The following is a 13,117-nucleotide window of genomic DNA, read 5'->3' as shown; positions in this document are numbered from 1 at the left end:
TAAGATTTACGAAAAATGGTTAAAAATTGACTATTAAGGGCAATAACTCCTAAAGGGGTCAACTGACCATTTCGGTCATGTTGACTTATTTGTAAATATTACTTTGCTGAACATTATTGCTGTTTACAGTTTATCTCTATCTATAATAATATTCAAGATAATAACCAAAAACAGCAAAATTTCATTAAAATTACTTATTCTGGGGCAGCAACCCAAAACCGGGTTGTCCAATTCATCTGAAAATTTCAGGGCAGGTAGATCTTGACCTGATAAACAAATTTACCTCTGTCATATTTACTCTAAATGCTTTGGTTTTTGAGTTATAAGCCAAAAACTGCATTTTACCCAAGGTTCTATTTTTAGCCATGGCGGCCATCTTGATTGGATGGCTGGGTCACTGGACACATTTTTCAAACTACATACCCCAAAGATGGTTGTGGCCAAGTTTGGATTGATTTGGCCAAGTAGTTTCAGAGGAGAAGATTTTTGTAAAAGATTACTAAGATTTACGAAAAATGGTTAAAAATTGACTATAAAGGGCAATAACTCCTAAAGGGGTCAACTGACCATTTCGGTCATGTTGACTTATTTGTAAATATTACTTTGCTGAACATTATTGCTGTTTACAGTTTATCTCTATCTATAATAATATTCAAGATAATAACCAAAAACAGCAAAATTTCCTTAAAATTACTAATTCAGGGGCAGCAACCCAACAACAGGTTATCCGATTTATCTGAAAATTTCAGGGCAGATAGATCTTGATCTGTTACACAAGTTTACCCCATGTCAGATTTGCTCTAATTGCTTTGGTTTTTGAGTTATAAGCCAAAAACTGCATTTTACCCCTATGTTCTATTTTTAGCCATGGCGGCCATCTTGGATGGTTGGCCGGGTCACCGGACACATTTTTTAAACTAGATACCCCAATGATGATTTTGGCCAAGTTTGGTGTAATTTGGCCCAGTAGTTTCAGAGGAGAAGATTTTTGTAAAAGTTAACGACGCCGGACGACGACGGACGACAGACGACGGACGACGGACGCCAAGTGATGGGAAAAGCTCACTTGGCTCTTTGGGCCAGGTGAGCTAAAAATAAAGAAATGGATCATTATTTATTTGATTTCAGATTGATTGATTGTTGGTTGCTCAACATCCAGGCTATTTGATTTCAGTACTCTTCAAACAAGAACCTTGAACAGAATATATCGTATGATGAAGACTGTAATCTTTCAATCAGGTCTGAGGCTGGCATGTCCGTAACTGTTAGTAGTCCTTTGTTAATTTATGTATCATTGCCATTTTGCTTGGTTTCTTTTGTTACCATTATTCTGACATCAGATTTGGGACTTCTTTTAAACTGAGTTTTACTGTAGGTATTGCTGTGTGTTTAGAATTTTGTTTTTTAAAAGGATTGATTGAATGTTTTCAACTTTATACTGCAGTCAAACAAATTTAGAGGTAAACCGTAAATTGCTATTTTCAAATCATTCAAGGACCATAACCCTGAATGGCAACAGTGAAAAACATCAGTATAAAATATGATAACAACAATTGTATCCTCTGTAACAGCAAATCAAAAGTTTAAAATATTATATTGGTTGAGCAGTTTTCAACTTATTACATGGACATGATTTTAAAACCAATTTAAATCAATCAAGGACCAATACTCCTGAATGACAAAAATAAAATCGTCAATATTGAACTTTGACCTAATTTTTTTGGTCATCTGTAATACAATATTAAAATTAGAAAAGTATTGGTTGGTTGAAAAGATCTCAAGTTATTGCATCATCCAGGAAAAGACATAAAGTACCCTTTATCAATTAATCATAGACCAAAACTTCCATTAACAGCAAGGGTAAATCATCAATATTAAAGTTTTTAAATTTGAAAAGCATTGACGAAATACAGTAAAACCTGTATAAACCGGCCAGTTACAGGACTATGAAAAAGGGCCAGTTTGGACAGTGAGCCGATTTATTCAGGTTTCGGTTTTGACTGGAAGTTAATAACTTGTGACGTCCGATATTTTGCATGTAAAAGTTCTCTCTGATTGTTAATTATATCTGATAAGTTAAAATACTTTCACTTCATTTTTCATTGTTTGCATTTGCATCATAATGCTCGCGTTGTTTGAACTGTGAGACGAGAGTTTAGATTTACTTCCATGATCATTAATTTAAAATGTTTTTAAAATGTTGGAATGGCCAATTAAAAAGCCAGAATATTATCAAACGTAATTTCATCACTATCGAAACGTTGCCGTACAGTGTACAATACCCATTGATTGTTGTCATCCGGGTGTTTTCCTTATCAAAGTCATTTGTTTAGGGGTTCACAACAGGGAAACCAGGATTTCGAAATCACAATGTTAATTTGCTACTCCACGATTTAAATTTGTTTATCCAAGTTACAACGCAAGTTCAATCCGAGATATAATCGGTGTGTCTTTTCTTTTAATTCACACGTTTATAATGTTGTACAGTAATAAATAATACAACTTGACACTACAGTATGATTGTAAGTTCACAGTTTAACACCTGCTAATTGATTATCCTGATAAAGCCATATTGTATAAACAAATATGTTTTGATTGCATATCAATCATTGAAATTAATTAGACAAACTGGTTTTGACAGGTAATAATTAAAGAACCTTAGTGAGCATGCTCACATACCCCACGTCCCCACATTGTCATTGGAGAAATTAAATAAGTATAAGAAAAAATATTGAATAATAATTTCCTGTCAATATACACATCTACATAGTATGTCCTTATTATCTACAAAATTCCATGAAATTCTGCTGTGTGTTTTCAGAGGAAAAAAAAAATATTGAATAATAATTTCCTGTCAATATACACATCTACATAGTATGTCCTTATTATCTACAAAATTCCATGAAATTCTGTTGTGTGTTTTCAGAGGAGTTGAGATGACAAACTGTTGCAGAAGTACATTGAAGCAAATAAGTTCAAAGGGGTGTAACTCCTAGAAATAAAATCGAATCGTAATTTCCCGTCGATATGCACAATTACATAGTATGTCCTTATTATCTGAAAAGGTTTCATGAAACTCTGTTGTGTAGTTTCAGAGGAGTTGCGATGACAAACTGTTGCAGTAGTACATTGAAGTAAATAAGTTCAAAGGGGCGTAACTCCTAGAAAAAAAATTGAATCGCAATTTCCCGTCGATATGCACAACTACATAGTATGTCCTTATTATCTGAAAAGGTTTCGTGAAATTCTGTTGTGTGGTTTGAGAGGAGTTGCGATGACAAACTGTTGTAGTAGTACATTAAAGTAAATAAGTTCAAAGGGGCGTAACTCCTAGAAAAACAAGAGTGCACACCCTGAAATGTCTCGCCTTCTATACTAATCATTGATATTATGTAGATAGTCCTAAGTATAAAGCTTTATAACAACTGTCTCATAAACTTAACATTAACCAAGATAACTAATCAAAGACCAATGAACCATGAAAATGAGGTCAAGGTAAGATGAACCATGCCAGGCAGACATGTACAGCTAACAATGCTTCTATACAACATATATAGTTGACCTATTACTTATAGTTTAAGAAAAATAGACCAAAACACAAAAACTTAACACTGTGCAATGAACCGTGAAAATGAGGTCAGGGTCAAAAGAAACCTGCGCTACTGACATAAAGATCATAAAATATTTCCATACACCAAATATAGTTGACCTATGGCATATAGTATTAGATAAAAAGACCAAAACTCAAAAACTTAACTTTGACCACTGAACCATGAAAATGAGGTCAAGGTCACATGACATCTGCCCGCTAGACATGTACACCTTACAATCATTCCATACAACAAATATAGTAGACCTATAGCATATAGTATGAAACAAGAGTGCACACACTGAAATATCTCGCCTTCTTTACTAATCATTGATATTATGTTGATACTCCTAAATATAAAGCTTTATTACGACTGTCACATAAACTTAACATGAATCATGAAAATGAGGTCAAGGTCAGTTGAACCATATGCCAGGCAGACATGTACAGCTAACAATGCTTCCATACAACAAACATGACAAATATAGTTGAGCCTATTGCTTATAGTTTAAGAAAATAGACCAAAACACAAAAATTTAACACTGAGCAATGAACCGTGAAAACCAGGTCAAGGTCAAATAAAACCTGCACGATTGACATATAGATCATAAAATATTTCCATACATCAAATTAGTTGACCTATGACATATAGTATTAGATAAAAAGACCAAAACTCAAAAACTTAACTTTGACCACTGAACCATGAAAATGAGGTCAAGGTCAGATGACATCTGCCCGCCAGACATGTACACCTTACAATAATTCTATACAACAAATATAGTAAACCTATTGCATAAAGTATGAGAAAAACAGACCAAAACACAAAAACTTAACTATAACCACTGAACCATGAAAATGAGGTCAAGGTCAGAAGACATCTGCCCGTTAGACATGTACACCTTACAATCATTCCATGCAACAAATATAGTAAACCTATTGCATAAAGTATGAGAAAAACAGACCAAAACACAAAAACTTAACTATAACCACTGAACCATGAAAATGAGGTCAAGGTCAGATGACACCTGCCAGTTGGACATGTACACCTTACAGTCCTTCCATACACCGAATATGCTAGACATATTGCTTAAAGTATCTGAGATATGGACTTGACCACCAAAACTTAACCTTGTTCACTGATCCATGAAATGAGGTCGAGGTCAAGTGAAAACTGTCTGACAGGCATGAGGACCTTGCAAAGTACGCACATACGAAATATAGTTATCCTATTACTTACAGTAAGAGAGAATTTAACATTACAAAAAATCTGAACTTTTTTTTCAAGTGGTCACTGAACCATGAAAATGAGGTCAAGGACAATGGACATGTGACTGACGGAAACTTCGTAACATGAGGCATCCATATACAAAATATGAAGCATCCAGGTCTTCCACATTCTTAAATATATAGCTTTTAAGAAGTGAGCTAACACCGCCGCCGCCGCCGCCGGATCACTATCCCTATGTCGAGCTTTCTGCAACAAAAGTTGCAGGCTCGACAAAAAAACAGACCAAAACACAAAAATTTAACTATAACCACTGAACCATGAAAATGAGGTCAAGGTCACATGACATCTGCCCGCTAGACATGTACACCTTACAATCATTCCATATAACAAATATAGTAGACCTATTGCATATAGTACGAAAAAAAACAGACCAAAACACAAAAATTTAACTATAACCACTGAACCATGAAAATGAGGTCAAGGTCAGATGACACCTGCCAGTTGGACATGTACACCTTACAGTCCTTCCATACACCGAATATACTAGCCCTATTGCTTATAGTATCTGAGATACGGACTTGACCACCAAAACTTAACCTTGTTCACTGATCCATGAAATGAGGTTGAGGTCAAGTGAAAACTGTCTGACAGACATGAGGACCTTGAAAGGTACGCACATATCAAATATAGTTATCCTATTACTTATAATAAGAGAGAATTCAACATTACAAAAAATTTGAACTTTTTTTTCAAGTGGTCACTGAACCATGAAAATGAGGTCAAGGACATTGGACATGTGACTGACGGAAACTTCATAACATGAGGCATCTATATACAAAGTATGAAGCATCCAGGTCTTCCACCTTCTAAAATATAAAGCTTTTAAGAAGTTAGCTAACACCGCCGCCGCCGCCAGATCACTATCCCTATGTCAAGCTTTCTGCAACAAAAGTTGCAGGCTCGACAAAAATTGAATCGCAATTTCCCGTTGATATGCACAACTACATAGTATGTCCTTATTATCTGAAAAGGTTTCGTGAAATTCTGTTGTGTGGTTTGAGAGGGGTTGCGATAACAAGAAACAGGACTGACGGATGGACGGACGGACGGGTCAAAAACATTATACCCTCCGCAACTTCGTTGCGTGGGGTATAATTAATGTAATTAAGAATATTGGGACTCCATAATAAGACCGGAATTCGGAATACACAGGGTCCGGTTCACAAAGGGTATTTTAACAAAGACCTTGAAGGGAAAAAATTGGGACTTTCAATTTTGGCTGGAATGGACAGGAGACTGGTTTATTCAGGTTTAACTTATTGTTAAGAAACAAGAATGTGTCCCTAGTACACTGATGCCCCATCTGCACTATCATTTTCTATGTTCAGTGGACCATGAAAATGGAATAAAATCTCTTATTTGGCATTAAAATTAGAAAGATCATATCATAGGGAACATGTTTACTAAGTTTCAAGTTGATTGGACTTCTTCATCAAAAGCTACCTCGACCAAAAACTTTAACCTGAAGCAGGACAAAAGATAACGAACAGACAGACGCTTAGACCAGACAACATAATGCCAATAACTTATTGCAAAGAAAAAACTACAGCTGGTCAACCCCTATACCTTTGTACAACCCAAAATCAATATAACTGAATTTCTATTGGAAAGCCTCGTTTCTTAAATAATATCATATGAAAGTATGTAATAAAAGTCTTCAATTGTATCATTATATTTTCAGTGAAAGTTAAAATGACATTTCTACTAATTAAATCAACCCTTATTTCCAATTCTTCAAAGAGCACAAATATCAATTTCAAACAGTCAGCTTTCAACCCCTTCCTGTACAAAGTCAGGAATATGAGTTATCCATTCGTTTGATGTGTTGGAGCTTTCGATTTTATCATTTCATTATGGACTTTCCGTTTTAAATTTTCCTAGGAGTTCAATATTTTAGTTTCTTTACTTCAAAGTAACTAAACCATAATATATTGAGGAAGCAGTGCCAACTGATCTCCATGGAAATGTGTCAATGCTTTTATAACTGCATACCAAATATTAGTGTTTGAACATTTATTTTGGTAACCATTAAACTTACCAAATCACAAACTTTAAAAAAAAAAAATGAATAGCACACCTTAATTTTTTTTGACTACGATAGAGAAAGACGAAAATCAAAATCTGAATATATCTTTTTCTATTTTTTAAAAAATCAAGAATAAACATATTTATTTACAAAAATTATTTCAGAATAATTTAGCTTCTTTTCTAAGATTAAAGATTTTAAAAATAAATCAATATCAATACTTTCTTTCAATCAAGACCAATATACAAAGCAAAAGGTTTGTCTTCATCTGTCAGACATTTAATCCATGTACAATCAGATAATAGTTTATTAGAATTATAATCCTATCAAAAAGATATCCTGCTGCTAATGAAGATATTGTCATCAGCTTAATTTAGTTCATGTCAATACTGTCATTTTTTAATCACAAAACAAATTGGTTTAAAATTTGAAAAATGAGTAAAGTAAATTCTGTAACACAACCGCAAGCCAAAATTCAAAGAGCAACAGATTACTGGTTCAAAATTTGAAGTATTGAGTCAAGTATTTACTATACACGATCTAAATTATTGAGTCAAGAAGTTACCAGTTCATAACTTATTTACCGTCATTCAATCTTGAATAATTATTGTAAAATGAAAGAAGAATATGCCTAAGAATAAAAATGCCCTCCTCAACCTTTGCAATTTTCAAAGTTAAAAATGGGCATAACTGTAGACTTGTAAACAACTCACCGCCAAGTTTAACCTATGTCTGCATGTTGTGGTACTTATGTATTGGGTATGAGCGTGAAACAAGCTTAAAGTCATAATAAACCGGTGAAAAATAATGTTATTCCAATTCTTGAACCAATGCATACAAACATCATGAACTTAAGTCTTCAGTGCATGATTTGTTTCGATAAATTTTGTTTAATCGTCGTTTTTTTTTTCAATCTGTCAGTGTTGTTGTGAAAATGTGGCAGGTAATTACTGTTCATGTTTTGAAGCCGAAGTTTAATGATTAAAGTCACCTGTTTGTCAACAAACAACAACTAGAGGCTCTAAAGAGCCTGTGTCGCTCACCTTGGTCTATGTGCATATTAAACAAAGGACACAAATGGATTCATGACAAAATTGTATTTTGGTGATGGTGATGTGTTTGAAGTTCTTACTTTACTGAACGATTTTGCTTCTTACAATTATATCTATAATGAACTTTGCCCATTAGTAACAGAGAACTATATTTGGTAAAAATTTAGATATATTTACAAAATTAATGAAAATTGTTAAAAATTGACTATAAAGGGCAATAACTCCTTAAGGGGTCAATTGACCATTTAGGTCATGTTGACTTATTTGTAGATCTTACTTTGCTGAACATTATTGCTGTTTACAGTTTATCGCTATCTATAATAGTATTCAAGATAACCAAAAACGGCAAAATTTCTTTAAATATTACCAATTGGAGGGCAGCAACCCAACAACCAGTTGTCCAATTCATCTGAAAAATTCAGGGCAGATAGATATTGACTTGATTAACAATTTAACTTCTTGTCAGATTTGCTCTAGATGCTTTGAATTCATAGTTATAAGCCAAAAACTGCATTTTACCTCTATGTTCTATTTTTAGCCGTGGCGGCCATCTTGGTTGAATGGCCAGGTCATCGGACACATTTTTCAAACTAGATACCCCAAAGATGATTGTGGCCTAGTAGTTTCAGTGGAGATTTTGTAAAAGATTACTTAGATTTATGAAAAATTGTTAAAGATTGACTATAAAGGGCAATAACTCCTAAAGGGGTCAACTGACCATTTTGGTCATGCTGACTTATTTGTAGATCTAACTTTGCTGAACATTATTGCTGTTTACAATTTATCTCTATCTATAATAATATTCAAGATAATAACCAAAAACAGCAAAATTTCCTCAAAATTACCAATTCAGGGGCAGCAACCCAACAACCGATTGACCGATTCATCTGAAAATTTCAGGGCAGATAGATCTTGACCTGATAAACATTTTTATCCCATGTCAGATTTCCTCAAAATGCTTTGGTTTTTGAGTTATAAGCCAAAAACTGCATTTTACCCCTATGTTCTATTTTTAGCCGTGGCGGCCATCTTGGTTGGTTGACCAGGTCACGCCACACATTTTTTAAACTAGATACCCCAAAGATGATTGTGGCCAAGTTTGGATTAATTTGGCCCAGTAGTTTCAGAGGAGAAGATTTTTGTAAAAGATTAATTTAATTTATGAAAAATGGTTAAAATTGACTAGAAAGGGCAATAACTCCTAAATGGGTCAACTGACCATTTTGGTCATGTTGACTTATTTGTAGATCTTACTTTGCTGAACATTATTGCTGTTTACAGTTTATCTCTATCTATAATAATATTCAAGATAATAACCAAAAACAGCAAAATTTCCTCAAAATTACCAATTCAGGAGCAGCAACCCAACAACCAATTGACTGATTCATCTGAAAAATTCAGGGCAGATAGATCTTGACCTGATTAACATTTTTATCACGTCAGATTTCCTCAAAATGCTTTGGGTTTTGAGTTATAAGCCAAAAACTGCATTTTACCCCTTTGTTCTATTTTTAGCCGTGGCGGCCATCTTGGTTGGATGACCAGGTCACGCCACACATTTTTTAAACTAGATACCCCAAAGATGATTGTGGCCAAGTTTGGATTAATTTGGCCCAGTAGTTTCAGAGGAGAAGATTTTTGTAAAAGATTACTTTAATTAACGAAAAATGGTTAAAAATTGACTATAAAGGGCAATAACTCCTAAACGGGTCAACTGACCATTTTGGTCATGTTGACTTATTTGTAGATCTTACTTTGCTGAACATTATTGCTGTTTACAGTTTATCTCTATCTATAATAATATTCAAGATAATAACCAAAAACAGCAAAATTTCCTCAAAATTACCAATTCAGGGGCAGCAACCCAACAACCGATTGACCGATTCATCTGAAAATTTCAGGGCAGATAGATCTTGACCTGATTAACATTTTTACCCCATGTCAGATTTGCTCTAAATGCTTTGGTTTTTGAGTTATAAGCCAAAAACTGCATTTTACCCCTATGTTCTATTTTTAGCCGTGGTGGCCATCTTGGTTGGTTGACCGGGTCACGCCACACATTTTTTAAACTAGATACCCCAATGATGATTGTGGCCAAGTTTGGTTTGATTTGGCCCAGTAGTTTCGGGCCAGGTGAGCTAAAAAAGCATGGATATTGAGCATATGTTTAACATGTACAATCAGATAATAGTTTATTTTAAGGACATCCATGCGTATTGCGATCACTGGATTTTTACGAGACAGGTCACACTGTGGTCACTTTGCATACGGAAAATATGTCGGGGAATTGCTTCATGGAAGGAAGCGGAAGCAATTAAAATAAAGTAAACTTCTTCTAAATATGAACAAATTAAAGAATTTTCTTCAGAAAAAAGTATATGTACACAAGTTTTCAAATGAAAACTATCCATTGAGTTATAAAAAACATATGCATTATTTTTTTTTAATTTGAGGTTTCTTATGACTTTAAGTTAAAGTGTGGAAACTGAAAAATGACGTACTGCCAAAATTAAATTTCTGTCTGCGTGTTGTGGTATTAACATTTTGTATGAGTTTCATTAAATTTGTATGAGGCAAACTTAAGTGAGGGTGTGGAAAGGAACAAATTGGAAATTTTCCAAATTATAAAGAAGAATCGAACAACTCAAATAGGGTAAGTGACTTGCTGCCATAAATCTAACTCTGTTTGCAAGTTTTGGTTCTTAGCATTGTGTATTATTTTCACCAACTTTAAATGACAAAAACTTGAGTAATAATGGGGAAATGGAAAACATTTGCAATTTTCAAAGTTATAAATGGGCATAACTCTAGAACAATTAGTGACTCGTTGCCAAATTTTGAAGTCTGTCTACATGTTTTGATTCCAAGCATTGGGTAAATAGGGATAAGAAAAACGTAAGTCAGAGTGCAGAAACGAACATAGGACAGATAGAAGGACAGTCAAGGGTAACACTTAACACTCTCAATGAATACCATATTCCCCCACTTGAAAATATACTGCAAATTTAGCAATTTTTTCCATTTATGAGGGGACATAACTCAAGAACAGTGAAAGTGATGCCACCCAATTTTGAAATTGATTTGTATTTGATGGTACTGGTGAAACAAGTATTTTGTATAAGTTTCTAAACACTTGGTTAAAGCAAACTAAAGTTTGAGAAGGCCAGTGTTCTAGGATTTTTTTGGCACCTTGACTTACCACGGGTAAGATCAATAAAAAAATTACTTACCCACATCTAAAAGTTAAATCCGCCAACCAATGCGGACGGCGCAAAAAAAAGATTTCTTACTAAATTTGACAAATATGTTATAGTTATTACTATGTCATTTATTAAGAGCTATAATAAATGCAACTGTAAGTTTATTTTCCTCCGATGACAAGAAAAAAATCGTTTATGTCCCGATTTAAGCACCAGTTATCAATCCGGATTTTCCGATTTTACCGACACCGTGACCGACTTTTAGAATGATAGAAGAATGTGGTCTCTTTTGCACTTGATTACACCTAGTAAACGAGTGCTTGAATGAAAGCGCCGATAGACATCGACAAAATCTTCGATCTTTTATCAAAGTTTTTTCTCGTGATTTAATAAAAATAAAAAGCAGATATGGGAAAATTGAAGAGGACCGGGAAATTTCAAGAGTTTTTCGGCTTCCCCGAACTTGAAAATTGACTTACCACCGGGTGACAAAGGCTAAAAATTGACTTACCCGTTGTCCTAATCCACTTACCCCGGGTAACGGGTAATGGGAATCCTAGAACACTGGAAGGGAAACCAATTTCTGTACTTACAGATGGACAAATAAACCTTAAAGTTCCTGTCGTTTAAAATTGTCCAAAGAACTTACCTGAAACTTCGCCAGACAGATCCCATCAGTGGGAAAGTAGGAACATCTTTAGGCTTGTGAAATGCCCAGTAGTAAGAAGCAAATGCTCCGGCCAGTGACATCTGTCCTAGGGCTATACAAAAGTTGACCAACCAAAACAGCATAAACAGGTTGTAGATCTGGGAGTAGAAGACAAAGCTGTAAACAGAATTGTTAGAAATCAATTATTGTTATCAATGTTTTTATTATTTGAGCTCCAAATGGTTACAGTAAATTCAGAAATTATTGCCTTGTTTTTATTATTGCAAAAAATGCAACAGGGTTATAATCACAATAATCTAAACTCCCATTTAATTTTTTTTTTATATGAATTAAACAGGATATTTCTCAATATGGCAAAAATTAAAATTGAATTTTAGTCTAAAAAGACAAAATCGTAAATATAAATGCACGCCATAATTTCTGAATTTACAGACTTCTTTAGTAGACTTAGCCTGCTTCTGGTTATAAGCCAGGTATCTGTGATGAGTTTTTTTTCTACAACATAGACCATTCCTGTTTTAATTTAATTTGTTTAAAAGAAGCCATTTCAATTTCCACTTCATTTCTTAATTATCAAGAGCTTTATAAAAGAATGATGAGATTAGAACTGCTTAGCACTGACTTATATACTAAAGATTTTTGTTTGTTTTTCTGTTTCTTTGAGTGATAATTCAAAATGAGATTAAAATTAAATAAAATTACTATTTTATGAAACATGTAGTACAATACGCTGAATTGCTATTTGTCCTCCATTACTGGACATCACAAAGGTTATTGTAAAATTTTGATGTCACAATAGAAATTATTAAATGTCATAATGGAAAAGTAATTGTTTTATGACGTCACTAGTTTAATAGGTTCAGATTTCAAAATAGGAGGAATACATGAAGAAAGATAGAATTTTTTAAGTACAATTTGATATTTGATAACCTTATTTCTGATAAAACAGTGACAATCTATTTTTTAAGAGAATATATTGATTATAATACTGTTATCTTAAACTAGAGGCTCTTAAGAGTCTGTGATGCTCACCTTGGTTAATGTGCATATTAAACAAAGGACACAGATGGATTCATGACAAAATTGTGTTTTGGTGATGGTGCTGTGTTTGTAGATCTTACTTTACTGAACATTTTTGCTACTTACAATTTTCTCTATCTATAATAAACTTGGCCCATTAGTTACAGAGGAAAATGTTTTGTAAAAATTTACCAAATATAATGAAAATTGTTAAAAACTGATAATAAAGGGCAATAACTACTTAAGGGGGTCAACTGACCATTTTGGTCATG

The 13,117-nt window shown here is 33.8% G+C and overlaps 1 protein-coding gene across 4 annotated transcripts in view; it reads right to left on the bottom strand.

Moving 5' to 3' along the window:
• The window catches only part of LOC143063037 (choline transporter-like protein 2), a 152,273-nt gene that overhangs the window by 64,184 nt on the left and 74,972 nt on the right, over nt 1-13,117 (bottom strand). For all 4 annotated transcript variants that reach the window (XM_076234949.1, XM_076234950.1, XM_076234951.1 and 1 more), the window contains exon 16: nt 11,805-11,981. In XM_076234949.1, coding sequence (XP_076091064.1) covers nt 11,805-11,981 — 177 coding nt within the window. The remainder of the gene's footprint in view (nt 1-11,804; nt 11,982-13,117) is intronic.

The sequence above is a fragment of the Mytilus galloprovincialis genome, chromosome 2 (genome assembly GCF_965363235.1).
Source record: "Mytilus galloprovincialis chromosome 2, xbMytGall1.hap1.1, whole genome shotgun sequence".
NCBI classification, from domain to species: Eukaryota; Metazoa; Mollusca; class Bivalvia; order Mytilida; family Mytilidae; genus Mytilus; species Mytilus galloprovincialis.
The sequence above is the reverse complement of the archived record's forward strand: the minus strand, read 5'-3'. Positions and strand labels throughout refer to the sequence as shown.